Here is a 26,892-nt window from a genome sequence, read left to right as displayed (position 1 = left end):
CATGGAGCAATATGTTACAATTTAGGAGATTCATATCTCTCTCTTTCCCCGGATGTGTCTGGTGCATAAAATAATCACAAACTAATCACAAACTGTCCACAGTGTTCATCACCTATAAATTTTGGTAATCAAAAAGATTCAGTGCAGTAAGGGGGGGGAAATTGACTGTTATTTGCAAGACAAAAGAAAATGCAAGCGATTTCAATATTGGATGGCTTATCTGAAGGCAATAAATAAAGAAGCCTATGAATTTAGAGACAGCTGTTCTGGCATGAGATAAACCAGTATTGAATAAACACAAATCCACTTCCAATTCAGAAGTCACTGAGGGCGTAGGCAATTGGATATGAAAACTGTGCAAGTTTGAATCAAATAAATTAAACTTTGAGCTGCACAGAGCATCAGCACTACTGTACGTACGTACACACACACACACACACACACACACACACACACACACACCATTTCTTGTAAATCTATGAATTAGTCCAGTTTTTGCTTTGCTCTTTTGAGCGTGTGCACATATGAATAATAAGACAGCTTTTGGAATTAGAAGCTTATTGACCACAAAATGTTCCTTCCCTCACTAACTGTTTCCTCGTTAACTTTATTAAAGGAAAGCAGTTACGTATACTCCAATAAAGCAACTCCTCAAAGCTCATCCTTCCTTTTGCCAATTCACCCCTGCCAAGAAGAAGTTTGGCTTCTTCTGAATTCCTGGAGATCCTACAGATGGTAAGACGTTTAGCAGAGTTACTTCCTGGCTTATGCGTCCCTGACTATGAAATTATGCTTCTGATCAGCCATATTTCTATAGATTTGATGACTCCTTGGTTCATACTCTACTACCCAGGAAAGGGGAGTGAAAATTCATTTGTGGGAAAGAGTATTTGTTAATAATTTACTTATTAAGAATCTATTAAGTATTATTTTTAAATGATTTTGATGGAAATAACAAGTAGCAATTCCAACAGAAAAAGATGTGTGCAAATAGAGAAATGAAGTTTTTTAAGAGGAAGGGATGCTTACAATCTATGAGCTACTCTAATCAATTATTGAAAGCTACAGAAAATGCAGAATTAACCCACCCACTTTCTCACTGAGGAAACCCAGTTCTCTAACCTATAGGGGCTACATTGGGTTGCCTGTTGGGATGGGGTCCAATTCAAAGTGCTGTTTATGTCCCATGAAGCCATTTGTATAGGCATGTGCAGACACACAAACACACATATATACTGCTTGGATGGATTGGCCTGGTTCAAATCCTCATTCCTCTAAACAGGGGTGTCAAATTTGTGACCCGGGGGCCAGACGCATCATGCGCTGACCACACCCTCCCCCAGTTTAGCAAAGGTGGGAGAAGTTGTGATATGTCACGTGCGACAACGTGACATTGCAAGTTTGACGCACATGCTCTATAAGATCAACAGAGATTCTTAAATCAGCGAAGACCTCACAGCAAAAAAAAGCAAGTGGTTAGCTGGGAGAAGCATGAAATAGCAATAGCAATAGCAATTAGACTTATATACCGCTTCATAGGGCTTTCAGCCCTCTCTAAGCGGTTTACAGAGTCAGCATATTGCCCCCAACAACAATCCGGGTCCTCATTTTACCCACCTCGGAAGGATGGAAGGCTGAGTCAACCCTGAGCCGGTGAGATTTGAACAGCCGAGCTGCTGAACTGCAGTCAGCTGAAGTAGCCTGCAGTGCTGCATTTAACCACTGCGCCACCTCGGCTCTATACAATAAGGCATTAAATACAAGGGCATACATGTCTTCATCTATAGCAGGAGTGTCAAACGCAAGGCCCGCGGGCTGGATCCGGCATGCAGGATGCTTAAATCCAACCCATGGGGCCGGCCTGGAAATATCAAAGGACTGATCCGAGGTGCCTCTAGCAGCTAAAATGGGCTGCGTGTGGACTCCCGGTGCCTCATTTTCACTCTCCATGGCCTCCAGCAGCACTCTGCTGGCCAAAAACGGGTCAAAAAACTGCCCCAAAAGCAGCCGGCAGAGTGCTGCAGGAAGCCATGGAGAGTGAAAATGAGGCACAGGGAGGCACACACAGATCCCCGTGCCTCATTTTGAGTAATTGTTATTGGCCAACTAATATTTTCAGCATAAGATATTTGCTGGGTCTTAATATTGATCTTAGTTGGGGTTTAGCAACAGCCAAGTAGTTTTAAGTGTATTATCAATTACATCATGTCAATTATTTGAAGATGCATTGGAGGGCTATTTTGCTACTAGAAGTGGACTCTAAAAAAGTTTTTCTTTTTGAAATAAAATATAGCAGTAGATGTAGTACAGAAATGTGGTTTTGGGTGCAACTGGATAGAAGTATTACTACTACTACATTTATTTAGTACTTGATAAGCATGTTTATTAAGAACTAAACATGTTTATTAAACACTAAATGAATGTTATAGTAGAAAAATAATAAAACTTTATTTTAAAAAAAGAAGTAAGCATTACTGTAAGGACAAACTCTTAAGTCCACTGGTGAAAATGGGCAAGAGGGACTTAGGTTAAGATAGTTAGTGATCTGGAAAGAAGTGTTTCCAGTTGGAGAATAGGTTAGGTCTGTGATGGTGAGCACCCTCTCTGTGGGCACGCAAGTTGCTGCCCCAGTTCAGCTCTCTTATGCATGTGTGTGCACCTCCCACTGGCCAGCTGGTCTTCGAATCTTTGCTGTGCATGACGGCACATGGGGGCCCGCATGCACATGTGCGGGGGTACATGAGGGGATGCACACAGGGGGTCGTGTGTGCATGCATGGGGGCATGGCGCATGCGCGCGGACTGCACACTCATTGCATTTTGGGGGTGCGTGCGCACATTCGCGCGGGTGTGCTTTGGACACTTGGTTCAAAAAAGGTTAGTCATCACTGGGTTTGGTCAATTTGCCTCAAATGGTTGCCGTCCAGATTTTAGATTTATTAGATTTTTCCTCCCCTTTATTTCTTTGTACATAACTCAAAGCTAACCTACTTAATAGTTTTTCTAACTCCTATTTTTCCCACATCAACAAACCTATGGGGAGGTTGGGCTGGGAAAGAGTGGTAGCCAGTATTCCTGCCTAAGATGGAACTAGAACTCACAGTCTCCTGGTTTTTAGGTCATCACCATAACCACATGCCAATCTGGCCCTCTGATGTGTGGAGACCATAATTTCTACTTTTCTCACAGGCTTGTCATCCAGGGATAGCTACTACACTAGTTGGAAGAAAGGGATCTGCAGTTCAGCACATTTGCTGGCATTGAAGTGGGCAAACTTCAATTTAAAAAAAGAGTAACCTCCCCCAACCACTGATACTATATATATACTGTACATAATACATACATACGTACACACACACACATACAGTTTGCTTTTAATAGGAACGTACAGAAGAATAATCCAAATCCAATGCAGAGTTCTAAGAGCCAAGTCAGGTTGTCAGCTAGTCCAGAGGTCAGAAGTTTAAAGGTTTCTTGCATGAACGAGATTCATAGAAATGTTGTGCAAGAATTACAAATCAGATTTGTTGCCAGTAAAAAGAACATGGGTCAGGGTTGCCACTTAAATCAGCTGCAGCCAGCTGTGATTCATCAAGAAATTTATTCTGCTGCTTAACAAGTAGCCTTATGGAATATCTTTGCTTTGCTCTGCTCGTCTCTCTACTTGCTGGGTACAGAGACTAGGAGGTTTATGTCATCCTCATCTGACTGTTTCATCTGTACAGATGATGCCTGTGGGTGTCTTGAGTTGGTGTCTCCTGAGGCATTCCACAGTTTCAGATTCAGAATTTCGGTCCCGAATGGGGATCATGGCACTGACCACAGTTTGAACAAGATGGTTGTTTCCTTGTCTCCAGATCTCTATTCCCACCAGAGACTACTGCCTGATAGTCTCCACAAAAGGAACAGTTGTCGGGAGCATTTGTGGGCAATCTCAAATCTCTTCGTCTGAAGCGGAATTGCCATGCTAGTTTCCAGCTCTGCATTCCCCACTGTGGCCATCAGCTCTACTTTTTGGAATTGTCTTCAGACTATAATTGCTTCCATGGAAGTCCGATGACCATGTTTTCTAAAATAACAATTTTGGTTTCTTCCAAGTGGAGAATCAGTCTTTCTTCTCCAGGATACAGCTAAGGAAGCACTGCCAAGGAAGCTGAAAAGTATGAAAAGGCTAGCAGATATTGGTGCTTATATGTTTAAAAGCAAGCACAGAGTTCTCATTGTATATCATTAATATAACACATTGAGCTGGTTCATGGATTTTACATTTTTATTGCTTCGTATTTGTGCTTTGAGAATTTGAGGACAGCTGTCAAGTTTACAGTCAAGATACATTTGCTTAAGTGAGTCAGTTTCAGGAACTGAGTATTTCTTTTTAATGCTGCACTAGTATTAGTGCACATCTGAAAAATCTGTTCAGTTGATCTGATTTGGTTGGATCAAAAGTGCACAAACCCTAAATTTAACCATTCACAATGTTAGCATAGGTAAAGGTAAAAGTTCCCCCTGCACATATGTGATAGTCATTCCCGACTCTAGGGGGTGGTGCTCATTTCCGTTTCAAAGCTGAAGAGCCAGAGCTGTCTGAAGATGTCTCCATGGTCATAGCAATAGCAGTTAGACTTATATACCACTTCACAGGGCTTTCAGCCCTCTCTAAGCGGTTTACAGAGTCAGCATATCGCCCCCACAGTCTGGGTCCTCATTTCACCCACCTCAGAAGGATGGAAGGCTGAGTCAACCTTGAGCCGGTGAGATTAGAACCGCCGAACTGCAGATAACAGTCATCTGAAGTGGCCTGCAGTACTGCACCCTAACCACTGCGCCACCTCGGCTCATGTGGCTAGTATGACTAAACTTCGAAGGCATACATGCTTTTATTTTCCCAACAACAACTAACTTGTAATAAGGAAATCCATTCTGTTGCATATTGGTATGTCCCTCTTATGGGGGGACATACGTTGTGCAACCATATGGAGAAGAAACATGTTATACATATATACATACAGTACATAGGCTCTGTGGTGCAAAAGTAGCTGACCTTACAATGTCCCAATGAGTTTGTGTAAATTTCAGTTAGGAATTTTTTTTAGCATGCTTCACAATGACTTAAACATTAAGGCTGCTCCTGCAGCTCTGTACAGAGGATGTGAGCTTAATCCCATTCTGATTTTACTTAGACTGACTTTAATTCTTCAGATAGTGCTATTGTTGTGGCTCAGGGCTATTTCTGTTCTTTCTTCATATTAGATGAGACAGAGCAGAATTTTAGTAGCTGCCTGGATTTGCCCTTTGTCAAAGGGTAAATAGAGCATATTTTAAATGTTCTTTTTCTACACACGTTTTTCTCACTACTTTTAGATTTTTTAAATATTTGCCAGCAAGAGGCTATATATCTTAACAATTAGAGAAGCCATAGATTGCCCCCCCCTTTTTTTAAAAAAAAGTCTCTGGTTGGGTTATCCTTAATCCCCTTGTTGGTTTTGCAAGACAGTCAGAAGAGCAAAGACTTTTTTAAAAACTTTCCACCAATTTTAAAGCCACATTTCTGCAAACAAAAGAAAAGCTCCTTATCAATGTTTCACTCTGCTCAGAAACTGTCCAATAGCCATCCCAGTTTCTTCCTTAACAATCATTCTATCAATCTCACCAGGCTCAAAATCCTATCATTAAGCATTGACATTATCCAGGATTACCCCAGGATTGACCTCAGTTACCTGGGCTTCATATGTTTGCTCTGAACTTGGCCTCTGTGAAATTCTAATTATTTTCTTATTTTGTTCTATTTAAAAGGAATTGTGAACGAATTAAAATAGAATCAAGCTATAGGGAGATTATCTGGGATTAGAAGCCTCAACTGCCAAAATATATTCTCAAACGGCCTGGAAATTCCACAACGATAGACATCTGAGTAGCATAATTGGTAATGAATAAGAAGGGTGGAGAAAGAAAGGGATTGCAGCTGCACTTTTATTGTTTCTGTTCTTTTGGGGAAGGGTTAATCATAGCTTGTTGTAACAGGTTGTACTGTATTTGCCACAGTGCACAGCACATTTTCTTTTTAAAAATGTAGGAATAAGAAGTCAGCTTGACTGATTAAAAATATTAGAAGCGAACAAAATAAGGGAAACAAATTACCTTCAGATGCATAAAAGTCTGTAGAAAGTCTCAGTCATCCAGGCCATGGTTATCCCAAAGGTGCTTTTTTTTCAGGAGGCAACTGACTAGTCTAGTTACCTCCTGAAAAAGCATCTTTGAGACTTCAGATGCATATTTTAGTTGATTCGTTCTTACATAAGTCAAGCCAGAGCATTTTAAATAACCTAATTTCAGTTAATGAAATGTACATGCCTATTTAACAATTGCTCTTTTCCTACAGTGCTGTCAAACAAGCCACTTATAGCAAATGGCAGGGGTGGGCTTCAAAATTTTTAGCAAGAGTTCTCTGCCCATTGCTAGGTGGGAGTGGCCATTGTGGGTATGGCATAGTTGCCTCCTGCACCAGGGCGGGGGGGAGGGGTATTTGTGCCCTCCCTGTGGTCCTGAGACCTTCCTCCAGCCTCTGGGAGGGCGAAAACAACCTCCCTAGGCTCCGGAGGTCCTCTGGAGGCCAGAAATGGAATCTTCCCAAACATCCGGTAGACCTGCTTTTCGCCCTCCCAAAGCTTCTTCCCACGCCCTGCACTTACCTGCATCCAAAACAGACTGTGTAGGGACTCTTGGGAGGGGTAGGGTGGACAGGGCTGGCCAAGAGTGGGATTTGGTGGTTCTCCGAACTGCACAGAATCTTAGCCAGAGGTCCTCCCGAACCACTGTGAGCCCCCAGCAGCTTACCCCTGCCAAATGGCAATATTCAACCACAATAAGAAGAGTAATGAAGTACCCAAGTCCTCAGATGCTCAAATGGACATTTCTCCTTTGGAGTGCAGATGGGTCAGATGCTGTACCTTTATCTCTAATTCTCTGGGTGCAATGATCATTCTTCTGCCTGAAAAAAGTTGTTATTCATACAAGCCCCCTCTTCCTCCACCACCCACATACTGAATTAGCATATTCCGAAAGACAAGCTAGCTATCTTATTTAACCTTCCTGCAAATCATCAGCACCAGGTATTTAGAGGTTGGCATGCCTGCTGGGCTGCCCCTCCCCACTAAAAAATGCAAGCGAAGATAGGTCCGTGTTTCATGGTATTTTCATCTATACTCATGATGGCCAAATGTCTAAAAAAAAGACAAAATGGGAAGCAGAGCAAGAGTGAATGAATGCAGTGAAAAATCCAGACACGCATAATAAGAGCCTGCCAAGCTCCAATATAGAAGATGTAAGACTAGACCGAACTTAATTCTATTAACTGAAGGTTGACAAAGTCCAGCATTGTTCTGAGAGCAAATAGGTGATTAACCAACAGTTACATATAGAGAGGAACTCCAATTTTGTTTTCATTTTGCTTTTAATCCCTTAGGATCCCTGAGAAAGAACTGGAAGATTGTTTCACAAAAGCCTCTTAAACAAATTGACTCGGAATGCAAAAGGTGCTTTAAACAGCTTCCTATCGGAAGGAAGGAGCAAGAAAGAAAAAGAATCTCATATTAAATCTTTCATTTTACATGAGACATGCAACAAGACGAACCCAACCAAAAAGGGTAATGAATTGATCTACATATTCCTGCATAAGAACCATGCTTGTTTAAAAGAAACAGGATTAATGCCAGATCAACTGTCAAGCAGTAAACAATGGTCCAATTAAAAAACTACCAAATCAGACAGACAACCAAACAATAAACAACAATCTAATCAAGGAACCACAGAGAACATTCCCACCAACATTGATGGGGCAAGCCATTTGTATTTAAAGAGAGACCAAAGCCCACTCCCTTTCAGTACTGATGATGTTAGCAAGTTGGGTAATGTAACAACCAAGCTCAGAGAGCACCAAGGACCCCATAGTTAAACCAAACAGAATGATAGAAGAGTAACACAAAGAAGCTCTACATTTATGGACAATGCATCCTTCTTCTGCCCTTCTCAAAATAGTCAGACTTTGTCCAATGAGAGAGAAAGAGAGAGAGAAAAAGAGAAATAGTAATGGAAAATATGGTTGAATTATAAATGGAGGATACTATCCTCTGTACAATGTGGGAAATAACTGCACAATGTGTGCTTTGTTTCATGGAGCCACACTATACAGGGTATGTCACCTACTGCTTCAAACAACAACATGCAAATCGTGTTCAAACTGAACTAATGAATCCTGAGCTTTTTTCTGGAGTAAATGTGACCATTTGTCCATTCTCCGGCTGTGCTAATATTTCACATGACTGCTTTCATACATTATAAATTAACTCCAGGAACGTCACACACATGAACAAATAAAAGAAACAGATTTCCCTTATGATGTATTGCTCAAATTTGACATTCTCAGAGGGCAACACATGCCTGAATGGTTTGTTTCTAGATTGTCTGCCAATTCCACATCTGGAACTGATGAAATCCAGTTCACGGTACAGTTACCGGACAATGAAAGAATGGAGATACAGCACAATTTTTCATATCTTTCCAACTTATCTTACGTCCTTCTATTTAAGCTAGGATTTCATCATTGTTGAAGAAGAAATGGAAAGGCTTATAAAAATAAAGAAATAGAACTCATAGTTCAATACGACAGCTTTTGAGGGAATTAGAGATTTAAGCATTGTACTCAGCATTCTTCCAGGATTCTTTGGCAAATCTACAAAAGTTTAACCCAGTCCTTTAAAAAAAAAATCCGTATGTACCCTGTTCCATGACCATTTCTGGCATTCAACAGAATGGACTTTGGCTTATGAAAACTTATTCGGCAATATATTTGAAAAACTGCCACTATCACATTATATTTGATCATCTCTGCCCACAGCCTGGAGTTTGATCCTGATTAGTCCTAAGGCTGACTCAAATGAGATTGTTGGGGGCTAAATGCAAATAATGCTGACATTGTAAACCACCCAGAGTATGGTGTAAAACGCTATGAGGTGGCATATAACCCTAAATGTTATTGCTATGCTATCACATATAGCATAGCATAGCGCATTCTTTTTCTGTACCCAATAAACATGCATTCAAACTGATAGGAAACCAAATGGTAACATAGAATCCCCTACAATATTATACAAAAAACGTATTGGGAAAAACGGCCATTCTTACTTCAGTTAGGCAGATCAAAGCTTGAACATGCAAGACTATGTTTTGTCATATTCTTCCTAATGTCATGGTTTGAAATACGTTTAGATGAATCCCCACAAACCTTCTTTAATGTATCCCTCCTATTAACCTCCATGTGAAGATATTTGACAGCAAATATTAAAATGAGAAGCACAATTTCTAGACTGTTTTTGTTTCAGCAAACAAAAATGGTATTGGAAAAGCAATTAGGTAGGTAGGTAAATCACTCAGAAAAAGAAACAAACGAAACTCAAGAACCCAAAATCAAAATCCCAGAACCCAAAATCAAAATCCCAGCTCTATAATTCAGGTGATGTCAAAGCTAGCCTGTCAAGGCTCTTAAATATGCCATCCCCTTTTCTTCCACTTGATCCATAGAATTAAGATTTTACTGTACATTAAAACCTGGATCCTTACTTGTCACTTAGTTGTTAAATCAAAAGAAGCAAACCAGTTACAAATCCTGTTTCTATATTCTTATTTGTCAGGGGAAATGTGAGAAAACAGGAGCCTAGCTTCTGATGAAATTTAAGCTTCTTTTTTGAATAATTTCTGGTAGTTAAACTCATTTTTTTTCCATTCCAAGAAAAGGTAGGAGCTAGGACATGGATGTAACAGGACTAGGATGGAAAGTACATTTGGCTTGATTTCATTTATATTTAATTCGTGTAAAATCAATTAAATGCAGATGACATGTTTACAGCCAATCTCTGCCTCCAAACAGGAGGGGGAGGAGGAGAAAAAGAAAATATAATAATCAGACATTTTGGGAAGGATTCAGGGGAGTCTTCTCTGTGACTTTTAAAAGCCAGGGGCAATTCTGAAGCTTTAGGTTAACTATTTTAATGCCTTCTACTGATGGGTGGAATCAATAAACAAGTTTGCTTATGAACAGTAAACCCAGGCCAAGATGGTACATTCAGAATCAGGAAAAAATTAAAGACCTGGCAATGATAGCTCAATGATTCCCATGCTTACAAATTACTGGAGAAATAGAAAATGATCGCAGGAATGAAGGAGGGACCTTGAGAAAGCTGATGGAATTTGAAATGTTCACACAGAATTAAGATCATCTACTGAGACACATCTATACATTGTTATTGAAATAGAAATGGAAGCAGAGCAGATGAAAAAAAATGCAGATAATTACATGTGATAGCCATGTTAAAAAAAAAAACCTCCAGAAGCATTGGAAGGAAATCTACCAAGTTATCTTAAAAATAATTGAAACCACAAACATTTTTTGTTAGGAATAATTCCAGAGCGAATAAACGAAAGCATCACAATCTACTAAGATACATACTGACAGTAGAAAGAACTAATTTAGTCCAAAGCTGGAAAAGTTGGATAACCCTGCTGAATAACTGAATAACTGAAGAATATGCAGCAGTGGTAAAACTGATTCTGTAGCTCCATAACAGAAGCTGAACTGAATTCTGAAAGGCATGATCTCCCTGCAAGAAAGATTTCACACAGCAAGGCAACTAGCAACACTTGCAATGCAGGTTAAAAAATCAAGATACAATTTTCATTGCATCAAAAACAATGAACAAATAATTTAAATAGACACAAGCAATAATAGCAATAGCACTTAGTCTTATATTATACTGCTTCGTAGTGCTTTACAGCTCTCTCTAAGCAGTTTACAGAGTCAGCATATTGCCCCCCAAAATTTGGGTCCTCGTTTTACCCACCTCGGAAGGATGGAAGGCTGAGTCAACCTTATATCCAATAATATCTAATGTTCAAGTAAAAGCCCAAATGTTTTAGTAGCGGTTAACAGTTGGGGACAATGGAAAAGAAGGTGGAAAACTGCTATCCAACATTCCTACTTACAATGTTTTATATCTTTTTTTCCCTTACTTTGCTTTTACTATCGTACTTTCTTGTATCCTCTTTTTAATATTTAGATTTTCCTTTATCTTGCCCTTATTATGGTTTGTTGTAGAGTCAGCCTGTGTTCAGACTGGATTCAGCATTTTTCTCTGCCTACTGTCCTTTCTAAGGACTTGGGATACGCAGATGTGGATGTTTGATGGTGTTACAGAAATCATCAAGGAGATAAGCTGTTTCTTTTGCAATTGACTGATGGTGAATATGTCAGTGCTGATGGTGTTCAGGTGGTCCTCCAATTGTTTTGGGATCGCACCCAAGGCGCCCATTACTATTGGTATCACCTTTGCTTTCTTTTGCCATAGTCATTCTATTTCTTTTATTTTTAAAGGTAGCTCAAGGTGGTGAACCTATCTAATACAGGTACTCCTCAACTTACAACAGTCTGCTTGGTGACCATTCAAAGGTGCCACAGCATTGATACAGGTTGATGCAATGAAAGTGTATAATAAAAATTAACCTAAATTTAGTTTACTAGTTTATGTATAAAATGAAGTGACAATAGCTATAGTTAAATAATGATTAATAATGATAACAATACATATAGATATATTAGTTTGATAATATGATATTTTATATAAACAACACATGGAGATTATGAGAGGAGGTTTAAAAGCTTTATCTAGAATATGTTATAAAGATGTATTGTGATTGGATGATTTTAGGATGATTTAATGGAATGTTATCATATAATCCTATTTTAGATTTTGAATATTATATATAAAATGACGTAAAAACAATTACAATCAAATTAAGGTTGAGATATAATAATTGTGATATACATAAATATAGGTGAATTTAAAATATAAAATTTGATATGAAAAGCAGGTGATGACTATGGAAGAGATGCATGGAAATACTGTAACCAACTGACACACTTTCTACAATTTGTAATGGAAGATGGGGTTTTTTATGTTTGTTTGCCCTTGTTCACAAAAAAATGTTTTAAAAAAAGAAAAATATGACTTATGACTATTTTTTAGTTACGAATTTCCAGCACCCACATGATCACGTGATCAAAATTCAGACTGGTTCATATTTATGACTGTTGTAGTATCCCAGGGTCCTGTGATCACCTTTTGCAATCTTCTAACAAGTAAAGTGAGTGGGGAAGCAGGTTTACTTAACAACCGGGTTACTAGCTTACCAACTGCAGTGATTCACTTAATAACTGTGGCAAGAAAGGTTGTAAAGTGGAGCAAAATTCACTTAACAAATATCTCACTTAACATCAAAATGTTGGGCTCAATTGTAACCGTAACTTGAGGACTACCTGTACTTCTTCCTATTTTCCCCACAACACCAATCCTGCGACGTGAGTTGGTCTGAGAGAGAGAGAGTGATTGGCCCAAAGTTTCCAGGTGGACTTTCATGCCTAAGGTGGGACTAGAACTCACTGTCTCCCAGTGCCTTAACCGCTAGATCAGGGCTGTGAAACCCGTAGGCCAGATGTGTCACGTGCAGGCCATGCCCACCCCAGCTCTGTGAAGGGAAAAAACATCACGATACATCATGTGACACTGCAATTTTGACACCCGTGCGCTAGGTAAAACTGCCTCTCTACCTTCTTTATTTTTTTTTAACATTAGCTTGAAGGATATAAAGTGACTATATGCTTATAATAAAGCCTCTCTTAACAACAACAAAAGAAGCATCTCTCACTAATGGCTGATGTGCTAAGGAAAGAGTCTTGATGCCACTGATGGGCCTGGAAAAATTCCTGCGGCCACTTATCTAAAATTTGTTTGGTTCTATGCACTCAAAAGAAAAGGTCAGCTGTTCCTTGCCGCCGGAGAGAAACTGGAGCCGGCATTCAACAGATGTGTTTCTGCAGAGGGCATAACCAGATGGGGCAACTGAAGCCAAGATGGAACCTGCAACTTCTTTTTCCAAATCTGCATCACATGAGTTGAACTGGATGAGTACCTGACCAACAGCCAGAAAAATCGAGGAAAGGTCCCAAGGGATACATAAAATAGATTTCTGTTCATCCCTGGCATTATTCTATTTGGTGCCAAGCAAACAGTTTCCAAGCCTGTGAGGTGTAAAAAAAAATATTGCAGAAAGGAAGAATCTCACCTTTGGAGGCGATTTAGTCCAGCTGAAACGCAGCAAAAAAAAAACCAGCACAGTTCAAACAGTTGTTGCAAGCAAAACGTGCAGAGGGAAAAACTCACAAGTACAAACAGATTCCTTTCTTATCCTTACTATTTGCAATGCTAAAACAGAACTCTCAGAGAAAACTAAAGTTTATGTTCAGCAGTTTTCCAGTCATCTCCCAAATCCTACCAAATAAAAAGTTTCCTCTCTTGCCACTTGGTCACTAGCATTTTTAATATAAAAACAAATCTGTATCATTTGTAATCTTCCCAGATGGCTTCCAACAAGTAAAATCAATGGGAGAACCCATATCAGACTAACAACTGTGGCAAAAAAAGGTCATAATATGGGGTGCAACTCACTTAAGAGCCCTGGTGGTACATGATTAAATGTAGTATTGCAGGCAAACTCTGCCCACTGCCAGCAGTTCGATCCTGACCTGCTAAGGTTGACTCAACCTTCCATCCTTCTCTGGTCGGTAAATTAACAATTTGTTGTAGGCAAGTTGCTGACTTTGTAAACTGCTCAGAGAAGGCTGTAAAGCACTATGAAGCAGTATATAAGTCTAAATGCTACTGCTTTTAATAACTGCCTTGCTTAGCAATAGAAATCTGGGGTTTCATTGTGGTCGTAAATTGAAGACTGCAGAAGGAGACAGTCCATGAGGAAGTGGTCTAATCACTTTTGTTACAGGCAGTTCCTGATTAAGAACAAATTCTGTTCCTAACTCTATTTCTGAAAAGACTCTATTCTCATTTCTTCTTCTGAAAAACACCGAAATGTGTTGTAAAAGTGGCATTGGCCTTCCTCGTTGATGCTTTTTTAAAAAAATTTGAAGCTAGTGTTTCTAGTCCCAGAGCTGAAATTAAATAAATAAATGTGTAACTTGCACAATACAGAGACAGAAAATTGCAAAAAGGCAAGAGACATTACTTGTTATATTTTCCCTGAAGTGAGGAACTTCTTCACGACAGAAAGAGAGGAAGGGTTGGAGAAGGTGATATTTTAAAAAATAACTCTCACAGGAAATAGAAGTATCTAATATACTGAAGCATGAAAAATGTGTAAACACTAACTTTTGCAAAGCCAGCCAACTGCTGGCTGAATTGCCACATTTAGTTTCAAAGCAAACAATTTTAGACTCCTGCTGTTTTCCTCCCAAATTCCTCCATCTAAAGAGATACGTGAGATATTTGCAATCAAAGGTTTAGTAACATTTATATTATGAAAAGCCGAAGTGCTGCAGAATTAGATATTCCCATACCTGCTTCCCTTTCCCCAGGGCAGCTAAAGTGCTGAATATGGAATTATCTCTTCTTTTATGCCTACATCAACTCTTTGCCCATGGTGTTGAAACACACATAAAAAATGGCCCTGGGTAATTTTGAATCATCGAAAGATGAATGAAAGCTAGATTAGGATCAGTTGTTGCACTGGTGCAAAATCAGCAGTAAATCAACAATGTAACTTTATTTTTGTGAAAGAACAGATCAAAACAATAGTTTCTAATCCTCAATAATACAAAGTTGAGAAAATTATGCATTATCTATCAGACACACATGGAACTGTGGGCAAATTATAGTTTTGTAATTTTTCACAGTTTTCACTTCAGCAAATGTATAATACGGATAGGATATTCTGTCAATTTGCCATATTTAGAATTTTTTTCAGTTTGATGGGGGGGTTATGTACCACGTTTGCAAGCAAATTAAAGTTGCACAGCATAAATTATCTCAGTTAACTTAGTTTTGCCTTGATCACACTATCATACTCTGAAATAATATTGCAGGGGAAAACTATGTCCTTGCTAAAACCATTAGAACAAAAAACAACCTAAGAGCTGTGAAAACTAGTAAGGGCATAACTGATAAACAAAAGGAGCTTGATTCTTAGCTTACATTTAAAGGGACAGAACTGATATTTTCTTGAGCTCTAAACCCATCAACCATCAAAGTAGAGCCATAATTCCATTTTTTGCTTCATATGCTGTGTGTTCGCTAAACAGAAGCCACATCTATAAAACCACAGCACAGTCAAGTCTTAAAAGCTAGGGACTTGCATAAGATTTAAAATAATGTCTCTGCCTTAAGTTTTACACCACCTCTCTGACTCAGGAGAAAGGGCCCTGGAGAGGCAGGAAGACTTTTAACTTTTGGCTTTTATCTTCCACTGTGTGTTTTTGGCTTGTTCCTCTAGTACAGCAAAAAGGCACCTTCACCCACATTGTCTTCCCTCTAGAAAGCTTTTATGGGTGGGACAATGGTCAAGTTGGCCTTTGGAAGGGTGAATCTTCACTTGCAGAATTCCTTAACTGGAAATATCATTGCTGAGAATTCTGAGACTTGAAATCTGTATATCTTAACACTAGTAGGGATAAGAAAGACTAGAGGTCTCCAGGTGGAATAAGATTAGACACAAAATTTTAACTGACCTAAGGGCACAGAAACTTGTAGTAACTTATTACTGTGGTAAAACATTGAGGGTGGAGTACAAATGCCTGCAAACAAGATAGGATTAAATTAACTGAGTAAATCCATGTAAATAAAGCCTTATAAAATAAATGCAACTACGTTCTTGTACAAATAAAGCTTCAGGTTTTATTCCAGTTTAGCCTGTTCCAAACTTTTTGTCAATCCCTAATAATCACTATATCATTGTTTTAAACATTGAGATCCATCAGATTTGCTAGTGAAACTAACGTGGGTAACATCTTAAATGGTGCACTGGGGATGGATCACCTGTCAACTACAAGACTAGGATATATAAGCATTCTTAAAATCAGTTTCATCTAATGAGATCTCTTTCAAGAGTGTTTCTCTTGAACCATGTCGTTTTATTCATTCAAAATTCATTTTAAAGGGATTAAAAATTGGGAAATTTTCCCTGGATGCTTCAGTTAGGATTAGGTTTACCGCTCCTTCAACAGAAACTGAGACTTAAAAGAGATATAGAAGAACACTGCAAAGCACAATTAGAACTCAGCGCTCCAAGATGGCATCAGAAAGGCACTAGGAACAGTTAGATGTATTCATAGAAAAGTCTGTAAGATATCATGATAGCTATAAATAATTGATAGAATTAGCCACAAGGAAACTGCTTGTAGTTTTTTTCATAAACATTTTATAGCCTGTTGGCTTAGCTTAGGTAATGGTTCATTTTTACCATTACCATTCAGATGTGGGACAATAGAGCAGATATACCACAAGTTTACTTAAAGTTTATTTTAAGACTCCAAAAAGCTGGCTTCTCAAAAACATTGTTTCAGATTAAGAAAGTTGCAAACAGGTGATCACATGATCCAATGAATGCTTGTCACATGACTCCAGGTGATTGCAACTGTCATAAGTATATGCCAGTTGGCAAACATCTGAATTTTGATCTCATGACCATGGGGATGCTGTAATGGCCATATGTGTAAAAAAAATGGTCATATTACTTTTTTTGGTACTGTCCTAACTTCAAAAGGCCACAAAATGAACAATTGTCAGTTGAGGACTATTTGTACTGTTCTTGTGAGATAGATGCCATAGAAACCACAATCCGTGTCCTTCTGTATTGCCAGTTCTATAGGGACATTCGCCATGAGTTCATTACACCTCTTTTATTTAAATTTTCAGGCCACTCTGACAGCCTTTATCTGCACTGTCTCTTAAGTAATATATTTATTTCTCTAAAAGTAGCAAATTTTTGCTACATTATATGTAAGCTTCACCCATATATGTTTACTAATAGCTCTTGTGGTTAGGGAATAATTTTTTGTTCTTTTATTGTTTGCATTTTTATTGGTCAATGACCAAAGTAAAGTTCTGTCTTTCTGTCACAAACAGCGAGGAACATTCCAGAAATCAAAGAGACTTTCCCGCTTGAGGAGGGGTGGCTTCACAGGAACCTGTAAGAAAACTAGGCAAGACCAAACCTAGAAATCTGGGGTATAAAATAAAACTGGGATAAAACAAGATTGTCTTCCTGCATTTCCTAAGGAAATGATTATTTCTAACAGGACATCTCTCAGACGTTTTTCCTATATTTATCAATGATAGACAGTCACAACCTTGAACAAGCAAAATGGCACTAACACAACAGGGCTCTGTATCTGAGGCTGAGTCAGTTTTTTTTTTTTTAAAGGGATTCAGTCCTCAGAAATGTCAAAGCAAAAGACACATTAAAAAAGACAACAAGCTGTACAAGAAGTTACACAGTAATGGCTAACCTTTTTGTCGTCGCATGCCAAAAGCGCACGCATGCACGCATGACAGTGCTGCCCGCGCCCATACCAATAACACAATACATGTGACCCCCCGTGTGCCCCACCCCATGTGTAACACCCGTGCATGCATGCATGAGGTATGCCCCGCCCACCTCACATTTTTTGCTTCCAGGTTGTGCAGGAGGCTTTTGAGGCCCAATGGGGGAGCGGAGGCATTGCATGAGGCTTCAAAATGCAACGCGAGCATCCCCCACGCATGCACCCTTGTCCCCTGCATGCACCCATTCCCCCACCCATGCATGGCAGAGGTGTGCCCACTCTATGTGCCATCTGTGGCACATATGCCATAGGTTCGCCATCACAGCACTATATGAACCTTATGGTTTCTTCCAAATCTATAATTCCAAAATAAAATCTTCCCAAACTGCAGAACGTCTGAAGAAAGACCAATATTTTAAACATATACCAATCCCACAACACGTTGCTCACATTGTATAATATTCAACCAAATAATTATATTCTTCTCATTAACACAGTATACTAAACATGCTTCTTCCAATTTACAATGCTAAAAATGGTCAACACTTACATCAGCATAATCCTGGTAACTGCTAAGATATTCTTGAGAAATACTGACGTTTTCTTGATTTACTGGAATCACATGAACATTTCTAAAATGAAGAAAAACTTCCAAGAAGCAAAAGGAAGGCAGGGGTCAGGGGGGGGCGATGGCTTCTCTAAGCTTGGCACTGCTTGGATGAATAGCCAAATGATGAATTGAATTAATAGACAGATCAATCTGCTAGTTAACTGGCATCAAAATAAATCAACTTTTAATTTGCTAGAGCTGTGCAGAAATATTTTTTCCAATTCATAACCTTTTGCCAATATTTGGAACTCCTGAACCAGCCATTCTATGAGATCCAAGTTATTTCTGCTTTAGAAAAGAATCAATTAAATCAATGGAAATTCATTCATGCCTTCATCCAAAAGATTTGTCATAATTTTTCCTGGAATAAACTACCTTTCCGAAGGCAAATAAAATTGCTAATTCAAAGTCTTAGATGCAGTAGAATAATGGTGAATCAAGGAATCAAGAATATTGTGCCACCAAAGCTATATAGTTTCATGCATTTTTAAGCTGCAAATAAACTACACTGACTTTCTTTTGAATCGCTATATAAAGAAGGGTTCCTCATTGAATGTCTCCTTTTTAGTTATATGGGCTTTGGTCTTCAAATGAAATCCATACCTCCTACGATCCTAAACATAATCGAGAATAATCCCCATCAAACTGAATGGAACTTCCAAATAGGTATGTATAGGAAATGTGGCACCTGTGCTTAAATTCCAGTTAAATTAATGGAACAAATACAAAGTTGAGTATTATTAAGTCCTATTGAAAAATGCATTTCTCTATGTAGCAGATCTCTCTCAGTATATTAAGTAGGAAGGGAGGGATAGAGTCCAGAAAATAAATATACGAGTGAGTTCCAACTTCTTCTATTTGTGTCACAAGCCCCATCCAGTTAAAGCCAAGCATCTGTGAAAGAAGCTTCTGTCAGCATATTCCAAGCTCCATTAGGTAACTTTGTGCACATTCTTGAATCTGGGAAACTTTTTCAGTTGAGTTTGTGCAGTTTCACTTAGGTGATTCACGGGAATGTTGATGAGTTTTGGGGAAGAGATAAAGGATCAAGGGAACAGAGGAAGAGAACTGGAACTGCTTTCCTACTTGAGAGCTTGTCACTGAGTTTTTTTTCCCCAGGGAATCTTCTCTTTAGTACTCTCATTGCCTCAGCAAACCATGAGGGTTATTACTTATGAGTCCAGAGCATCTGAAGACAGCATGGCATATGTCAGTGATGGCTAACCTTTTTGGCACCGAGTCCCGAAACGTGCATGCATGCATACACATCCATAATGCAATGTACGTCTCTGTGCATGTGTGCGATCCCCCCACATGCACCCTTCCCCCCACATGCATGTGACCCCGCACATGCACCCCACACACATGTGCACGTGTTTCCCGCATGCGCCCCTGCCCTTCACGCATGTGTGGCAGAGACCCAAAAGTCAGCTGGCTGGTGGGAGGTGCACACACATGCGTGGTGAAACTGAGCTGAGGTGTCGGCTTGCATGCCCGCAGAGAAGGCTCTGCATGCCACATGTGCCACAGGTTCAACATCACTGGCATATGTGATCAAGAAAGATATATCTGAAGTGTGACACTTACAGTACATGCATTTAAGAGCCAAGGTGGCGCAGTGGTTAAATGCAGCACTGCAGGCTACTGCTAGATCAGCAGTTCAGCAGTTCAAATCCCACCGGCTCAGGGTTGACTCAGCCTTCCATCCTTCCGAGGTGGGTAAAATGAGGACCCAGATTGTTGGGGGCAATATGCTGACTCTCTGTAAACCGCTTAGAGAGGGCTGAAAGCCCTATGAAGTGGTATATATTGGTCGCATTGACCGATGATCTCTGGAGGGCCAGAGATGGAGGCCATGCGTCCATCCTGGTTCTCCTTGACCTCTCAGCGGCTTTCGATACCATCGACCATGGTATCCTTCTGCGACGACTGCGGGAGGTGGGGGTGGGAGGCACTGTTTTGCAGTGGTTCTCCTCCTACCTCTCGGACAGGTCGCAGTCGGTGCTGGTCGGGGGGCAGAGATCGTCCCTGAGGCCCCTAACATATGGGGTGCCGCAGGGTTTGGTCTTATCCCCCCTACTATTTAACATTTACATGAAACCGCTGGGCGAGATCATCCGGAGGCACGGGATAAAATACCATCAATATGCGGACGAGGACAAAATATAAATGGAATGATTTATACTGTTTAAATTTTAAGAATGATGGGAGGCTGAGCATAATGCAAAAGATTTTTAATTTTTTTTTATTTATTTTTTCGTTTTTTTTTTCTTTTTCGGAGTGTTCTTATTTTATTTTCATTATTATTGTTAATAAGATATTTTAGAAGGTGAATGGTACTGAACTGTGCCGGGTGTGGGACCTGGGAAGTCGGAGGGGATTAGGGAGGGGGGTTCATTGGGGGTGGGTGGGTGGGTGGAGATATAGTTTCAATATATAGAATAAGAAGAATACACTTGTATACTGTTGTTCCTTATCTTTTCTTTTTATTTTTCTCTTTTTTTTTCTTTTTTTTTTTTCTTCTTTTTTCTTTTCAGCGTAATTTTTAGTAACTGAATAGATTAAGGAATAGAGAAATGCACCAAAGTGAGAAGTAGAGGAAAGGAAGAGGGAGAAGTAAGGAGGGAGGAAGAGGGGAATGTAAGGAGGATGAGAGGGGAAGGAGGGTGAGGAAGGCGAGAAAGGAAGATAGGAGGGGAAAGGGAAGTAAGAGGGGTGATCGTTGGGGGGAGAAAGGAAAGTTGGAGGGGGAGAAGAAGGGGTGTATGAAAGCGATAGGTTGGGTTTATGATGAGTTGTGTTTAGGTTGGGGTTTTTCTTTTTTTATTATTATATTATTATTATTGCAAATATTCAGTATATAAGTGAATGTACAAAATTGAAAATGAAAATGAATAAAACATTTAAACAAAAAAAAAAAAAGAAACCGCTGGGCGAGATCATCCGGAGGCACGGGATAAAATACCATCAATATGCGGACGATACTCAACTGTATCTGTCCGCCCCGTGCCAACTCAATGAAGCGGTGGACGTGATGAGCCGGGGCCTTGAGGCCGTTAAGGACTGGATGAGCGCTAACAAACTGGTGCTCAACCCGGACAAGACCGAGTGGCTGTTGTGTTTCCCTCCCAACAATTTGGCTGACATCCCAACACTCAGGCTGGGGGGTCAAATTTTATACCCCTCAGATAGGGTCCGTAATCTAGGAGTCCTCCTGGATCCACAGCTGACTTTTAACCATCAGTTGTCGGCTGTGACCAGGGGGGCATTTGCCCAGGTTCGCCTGGTCCGCCAGTTACGGCCCTACCTGAACCGGGAGGCTCTCACAACAGTCACTCGAGCCCTTGTGATCTCTAGGCTGGAATACTGCAATGGGCTCTACATGGGGTTGCCCTTGAAGTGCATCCGGCGACTGCAGTTAGTCCAGAATGCAGCTGCGCGAGTGATAGTGGGCGCACCGCGGTTCGCCCACATTACACCCATCGTCCGCGAGCTGCACTGGCTACCTGTCGATCTCCGGGTGCGCTTCAGGGTATTGATGACCACCTTTAAAGCACTCCATGGTAGTGGATCTGGGTACTTGAGAGACCGCCTTCTGCCGATTACCTCCCTTCGACCGATTAGATCGCACAGATTGGGCCTCCTCCGGATTCCATCTGCCAGTCAATGTCGACTGGCGACTACACGGAGGAGAGCCTTTTCTGTTGCAGCTCTGACCCTGTGGAACGATCTCCCCGTTGAGATTCGTACCCTCACCACCATCCAGACCTTCCGCACGGCCCTTAAGACCTGGCTCTCCCAGCAGGCCTGGTTATAAGTTTTTAAATTACCCGCCCGAGTGTTGGTTGACTGTTGAATGCAAGTTGGTGTTTTATTATCTATCTTGTTTACTCACTGTTTGTCTTGTATTATTGCACCCCCTTCCCGTGATTGTAAGCCGCCCTGAGTCCCCTCAGGGAGAAGGGCGGCCTATAAATCGTAATAAATGTCTAAATGTCTAAATGTCTATATAAGTCTACTGCTAAGTCTACTGCTATTTAAATTCCTTCCTAACCAGTGGCGGGTTTCAAAATTTTTTAGAACCTCTTCTGCAGGTGTGGCCTACTTTGTGGGAGTGGCTTGCCAGCCCTGTGACTGGGTGGGAATGGCTTGCCAGCCATGTGACCAAGTGGGAGTGGCTTGGCAGTCATGTGACCAAGTGGGAGTGGCTTGGCAGTCATGTAACTGGGTGGGCATGGCCAACTTGTAAAATGTGGTGAAACTCACTTAACAACGCTCCTGCTTAGAAACCAAAATGTTGGCTCAGAAACTCTGGCATTTGAAGCACGCAAGTCTTAAAGCTGTCAAGTTACAAGACCCTTGCACCCCTAAGCCTTTAGAAAAAAAAACCAGGGGTGTTCAAACTTGACAGCTTTAAATTTAAGACCTTAAGATTTAGATAGGACTCTTAGAGGCAGCGGGGCGATTGGTAAGCCAGCCAATCAGTGAGCAGCAGGCATGGCAAGTGTGGTGGGGACTGGTGAGGGAGAGGGAGCTGGAACCGGTTCTAAACGGCACGGTAGATTTGTGGAACAGAAGAGGTTAGAACTGGCAGGAACCCACCCCTGTTCCTAACTGTACTGCTGTGCCTTCAAATATTTCATTTTATTTATATCCCGCCTTTATTATTTTCACAAATAATCTAAGGCGGTGAACATATCCAAGATTCCACCCTCCTACTAATTACATTTGATGCCACAATGATGCTAAAATTACATTGTAAATGGATGCAGATTGCTAAAAATAATGCAAGATCATCTCTGTATGAAGAGGGCTACCATACTCTCAGGACAGGCATTAAAAATGCTTAGAATCCAAGAAATTAAGACCTATATAGGGTCTGTATTTCCTATATAGGAAATACAACTGTATTTCTATCCCTGTTCTATTTCCACTACAGATACTCTGGGCTGCTTATGCCGAAGTAAGTTTTTAAACATATCTCAGTTGCAGCAAGCACATTCTATATGTCACACTCCACTATGAAAATGTGCAATCACCAGTTGAGTGAACACAGCTAACATTTGTTATCTTAGGAGTTCTCCTGGAGTCACGTCTATGATTCTACTTACTTACCAATCTCAGTAAATTTCTACTTGCTTACCAATGTTGCTCACAACTGATTTGCACAGTATTAAGATGAACTGAGTTTTGGTTCAGAAAAGTTAGCATATGAACCTAAAGGGAAGGCCAGTTGAATTCATCACTTATTCCTTTAGCTGAAGTCAGTTAAACTGAAGCTCTGACTAATCTTCGCATATTTCAAGCCCGTCAGCCTCCAATGTATTTTATGCAAATTATTTTCAATATCCTTTATGGCTACACAATTAAGAAACCTAAACTTGAAACCACTTCGAAAGAAGTCACAAAGTTAATTGGGATTTTTAAGATGATATGCTCATATGATCTACACTGTTGTTCTTGTACGCTCTAAAGAACCCTGGACACCTGGAAACTTTTACACTCCATAAGAACTGAAAGGGAATAGTAATAAGGATACAAACTTGTTGGTTTTAGTAAAAACATTTGCTTTCTGTAACACAAATATATTATGCCTTGTATTTGTAAGGTATTTGGCAAATGTCAAATCCTTGCCATTTGAACTCTTATCAATCTGCAATCTATGGGCATAGAATTTATCTCGGAATGGAGCTGTAAAACTGACACCTTTGATATGTCCCCCTTCTGCCTAAAAAGTATCTCACCTTTGATCTGTGCCCTTCACAACAGGGGGCCAAATGGCCAATCATGGGAACAGAGGAAAGAGATAATGCTGATAAGTCTAGTGAGTAGTATTGTAAAGCCAGGATGTTATTCTATGATGCCTCTAACTGTATAAAAAGGAGCTACACCTTATCTGAAGGGTAGTTCTTCCCTGCATATCCTTGGGTTATGTTGGGAACAACTGACCATCATGTCTTTAAGCTTTGATCAAAGATTAAACGCCAATTGTTATTCAAGCCTCTGTTTAAGTCTCATGTTTGGCTCATTGTGACTTGGATGTTTTCTCAAACTTCTATGGGTCTTAGCGTATTCTCAAACCTTACAGAACAATTTTGTATCAGAAGTTCTTCTCCAGATGTTGACTGGGTTACCTGTTGAAAATCAATTAATCCTTCTGGTTCATGTCTCAGCATGAAAATAAAACCACTAAAATCTTTTCAGCAAACTGCCAGCAAACTGAAAAGCATTTCACCACTTGACACTTCTCGATGATATCTTTTTTCCCTTTGCCCTGAAGCCCACTCCTTCCTAGCTATTCTCAGAAACTGCACCCATTTAACATTCAAGTACATGTAGTCCTCAACTTACAACCACATTTGAGTCCAAAATTTATGGTGCTAAGTGAGACATTTATTAAGGGAGTTTTGCCTCATTTTGTGACTTTTCTTGCCACAGTTGTTATGTGGATCTGGCTTCTCCATTGATTTTGCTGGTTAGAAGGTTGCAGAATGTGCTCACCTACCTTGGGACACAGCAACAGTCATAAATATGACCCAGTTGTTAAGCATTCAAATTTTGATCATGTGATCATGGGGATGCTGCAACGGTTGTTAAGTGTGAAAAACATAAGTAAACTTTTACAATGCCATTGTAACTTTGAAAGGGTACTAAATGAACTGTTGTAAGTTGAGGACTACCTGTAAAAGCTAGGTATGGTAGCCTGTATCAATATCATATTATTTTGTTTTCTATTTGTCAATGATACTTTCAAAGATAACCATCACAGCAAAGGCCCTAATAAAGTCATTAATTAACCACAATAAAGTGTGTTACACTCTGCCGCCTTAGGAATGGGAAGCCTGCTTGCCTGCATCGGAGTTTCGATTAATAGACTATAATAGAATTCTTTATTAGTCAAATTCCCTGGACACACAAGGAATTTGTCTTTGGGGCATATACTCTCAGTGTACATAAAGAAAAATAGAATAGAATACATTCATCAAGAATCATAAGATACAACACTTAGTGATAGTCATAAGCTACTAATAAGCAATCAAATCATACTAGGAAACAAAACAATATAAATTGTAAAGATACAAGCAACAGGGTTATAGTCATAAGTGGGAAGAGATGGGTACTAGGAGGGATGAGATGAATAATGACAGTCTTAGTAAATAATTTGACAGTGTTGTGGTAATTAGTTGTCTAGCAGAGTGATGGCATTGGGGGGGTGCGACTATTGTTGCCTCTTGTTGTTCTGGTGTGCAGTTAACCAGGAGGAGGTAAGAGGAAACCCCTCGGGGACGGGTCTGTAACAATTTGCTGTGGTGCCCAACTTACCCAGGGTCGGGATAAGAGATATACCAATATCAAAGAAATGGTGGAAATAGAATCATTAAAGAAAGAATGCAAAAAAAAAAAAAAAAAGTAGGACCAGAATGAAAAGTGAATGGCAACAATTAAAATATTCTTTAAAAAAATATTTTAAACTGAATTGTTAAAATTGTCCCGCTGGCGAGGTGTCCCGCAGCAAGTTAGTCGTGGCGAGTTGTCTCATTCCGGTCCGGGACAGCTTCGCCAGGGTGCGGGTGAGATGTGGGGGAGGGAGGGATGGTCTGACGTGAAGCCTTTTGCACCGAAAGCCACGAAGCGGGTCTCCCGAGGGCACCTTATTAAACCTAGGTGTTGTGTCTCTGGTGAAGAATTTACGCCAGAAATAAAAGGCTGGTAGTGCCACGAGTCCATTCATTGTTTCAATTTAGGGGCTGGAAAAAAGAGAGCGCTGCCCCCGCCCGAAGGAACATTGTTTGCTGAGGCGAAAAAGGTGAACGGGATGGGACTGCGGGGTAAATGTTTAACTCACCCGGGTTCAGGCTGCTCTGGAAGTAGAAGATGACCAGCAGCAAGGAGCCCAAGCAAGTGGCCAAGACCATGCGGTACACCCTGCTTTTCCTCATCTTCGTCCCTGCGCCGCATCCCCCGGGATCAGAGCTTGGAAGAAGTTCGAGGAAATTGCGAGGAGCGACGCCAGCTCCTCATGGCCAGGCTTGTCCGGCTCCGCTCCGAGCGGCTGGCAGCCCAGCCCAGCCGCTTCCACCTCTTCTTGGCTCGCAAGCTCAAAAGCTCCCCTGAGCCAAGGGGGGAAACCTCTTCACCGGATAGGACCGTACTAAGTAAGCGGGCCGGGGAGTGAGGATCGAAAGAGCGAGAGGAAAAGGTGCTTTTCCTCGGTAAGGCTCTTCCTTTGGGTGTCACCCCCTGTGTATTTTTTCTCCCCCGATATCTTTGAGAGGGGGAAAGCGAAGAAAAAGTTTAGGACGCGCGACCGGTTGGGAAAGCGGAAAGGCGGACCTCCCCCCTCCGTCTTCCTGTCCCGTGGATCAGTCCGACTGAAGAGGGGAGTCACAATACGCAGGCAAAGTCACACCGGGCTTGTATACCGTTTGTTTTTCAGGTGGTGGGTTTGGAAGCCCGGCTTCATTATTATTTTTAAATTCTTTTTAACGCGGGAGTCCGGACTTCAGGATGAAGGAAGGAGGGCTAGACCGTTCCTGAGCATGCAAAGAATTTCTTTTAAAGGCCACTGAATAGCTACGCATCTGGTAATTAGGAAATTACCAGAAGGTAATTTAGGAAAAATAATCTTATCCCCTACAGGGAAGAATTGCCTCGCTGTCTTCTCAATGCTTGGGCTTTCCTGGCTCAGCACTTGAGAGATGCCATTTCTCTTAGCCCTTGGCAGCTCAGCCCCCGGACTGCCCTGCCTTTCTCCAAACAGCCTTTTCTTTACCAAGTAACACAGCAAGGCTCTGCTGCCTATTTAATAGCATTTTAGATTTAGATTTTAATAGCATTTATAGGCC

At 40.6% G+C, this 26,892-nt stretch overlaps 1 protein-coding gene across 1 annotated transcript in view; it reads right to left on the bottom strand.

Moving 5' to 3' along the window:
* The window catches only part of CHST13 (carbohydrate sulfotransferase 13), a 46,181-nt gene extending 19,820 nt beyond the window's left edge, over positions 1 to 26,361 (bottom strand). The window contains exon 1 of the mRNA XM_032211837.1: positions 25,893 to 26,361. Within this exon, the coding sequence (XP_032067728.1) occupies positions 25,893 to 25,986 (94 nt within the window). The 5' untranslated portion in view covers positions 25,987 to 26,361. The remainder of the gene's footprint in view (positions 1 to 25,892) is intronic.
* Positions 26,362 to 26,892: the final 531 nt, after the last annotated feature.

Source organism: Thamnophis elegans, chromosome 2, assembly GCF_009769535.1.
Source record: "Thamnophis elegans isolate rThaEle1 chromosome 2, rThaEle1.pri, whole genome shotgun sequence".
NCBI lineage: Eukaryota > Metazoa > Chordata > Lepidosauria > Squamata > Colubridae > Thamnophis > Thamnophis elegans.
Note: the sequence above shows the minus strand (reverse complement) of the source record. Positions and strands in the feature narration are given on the sequence as shown.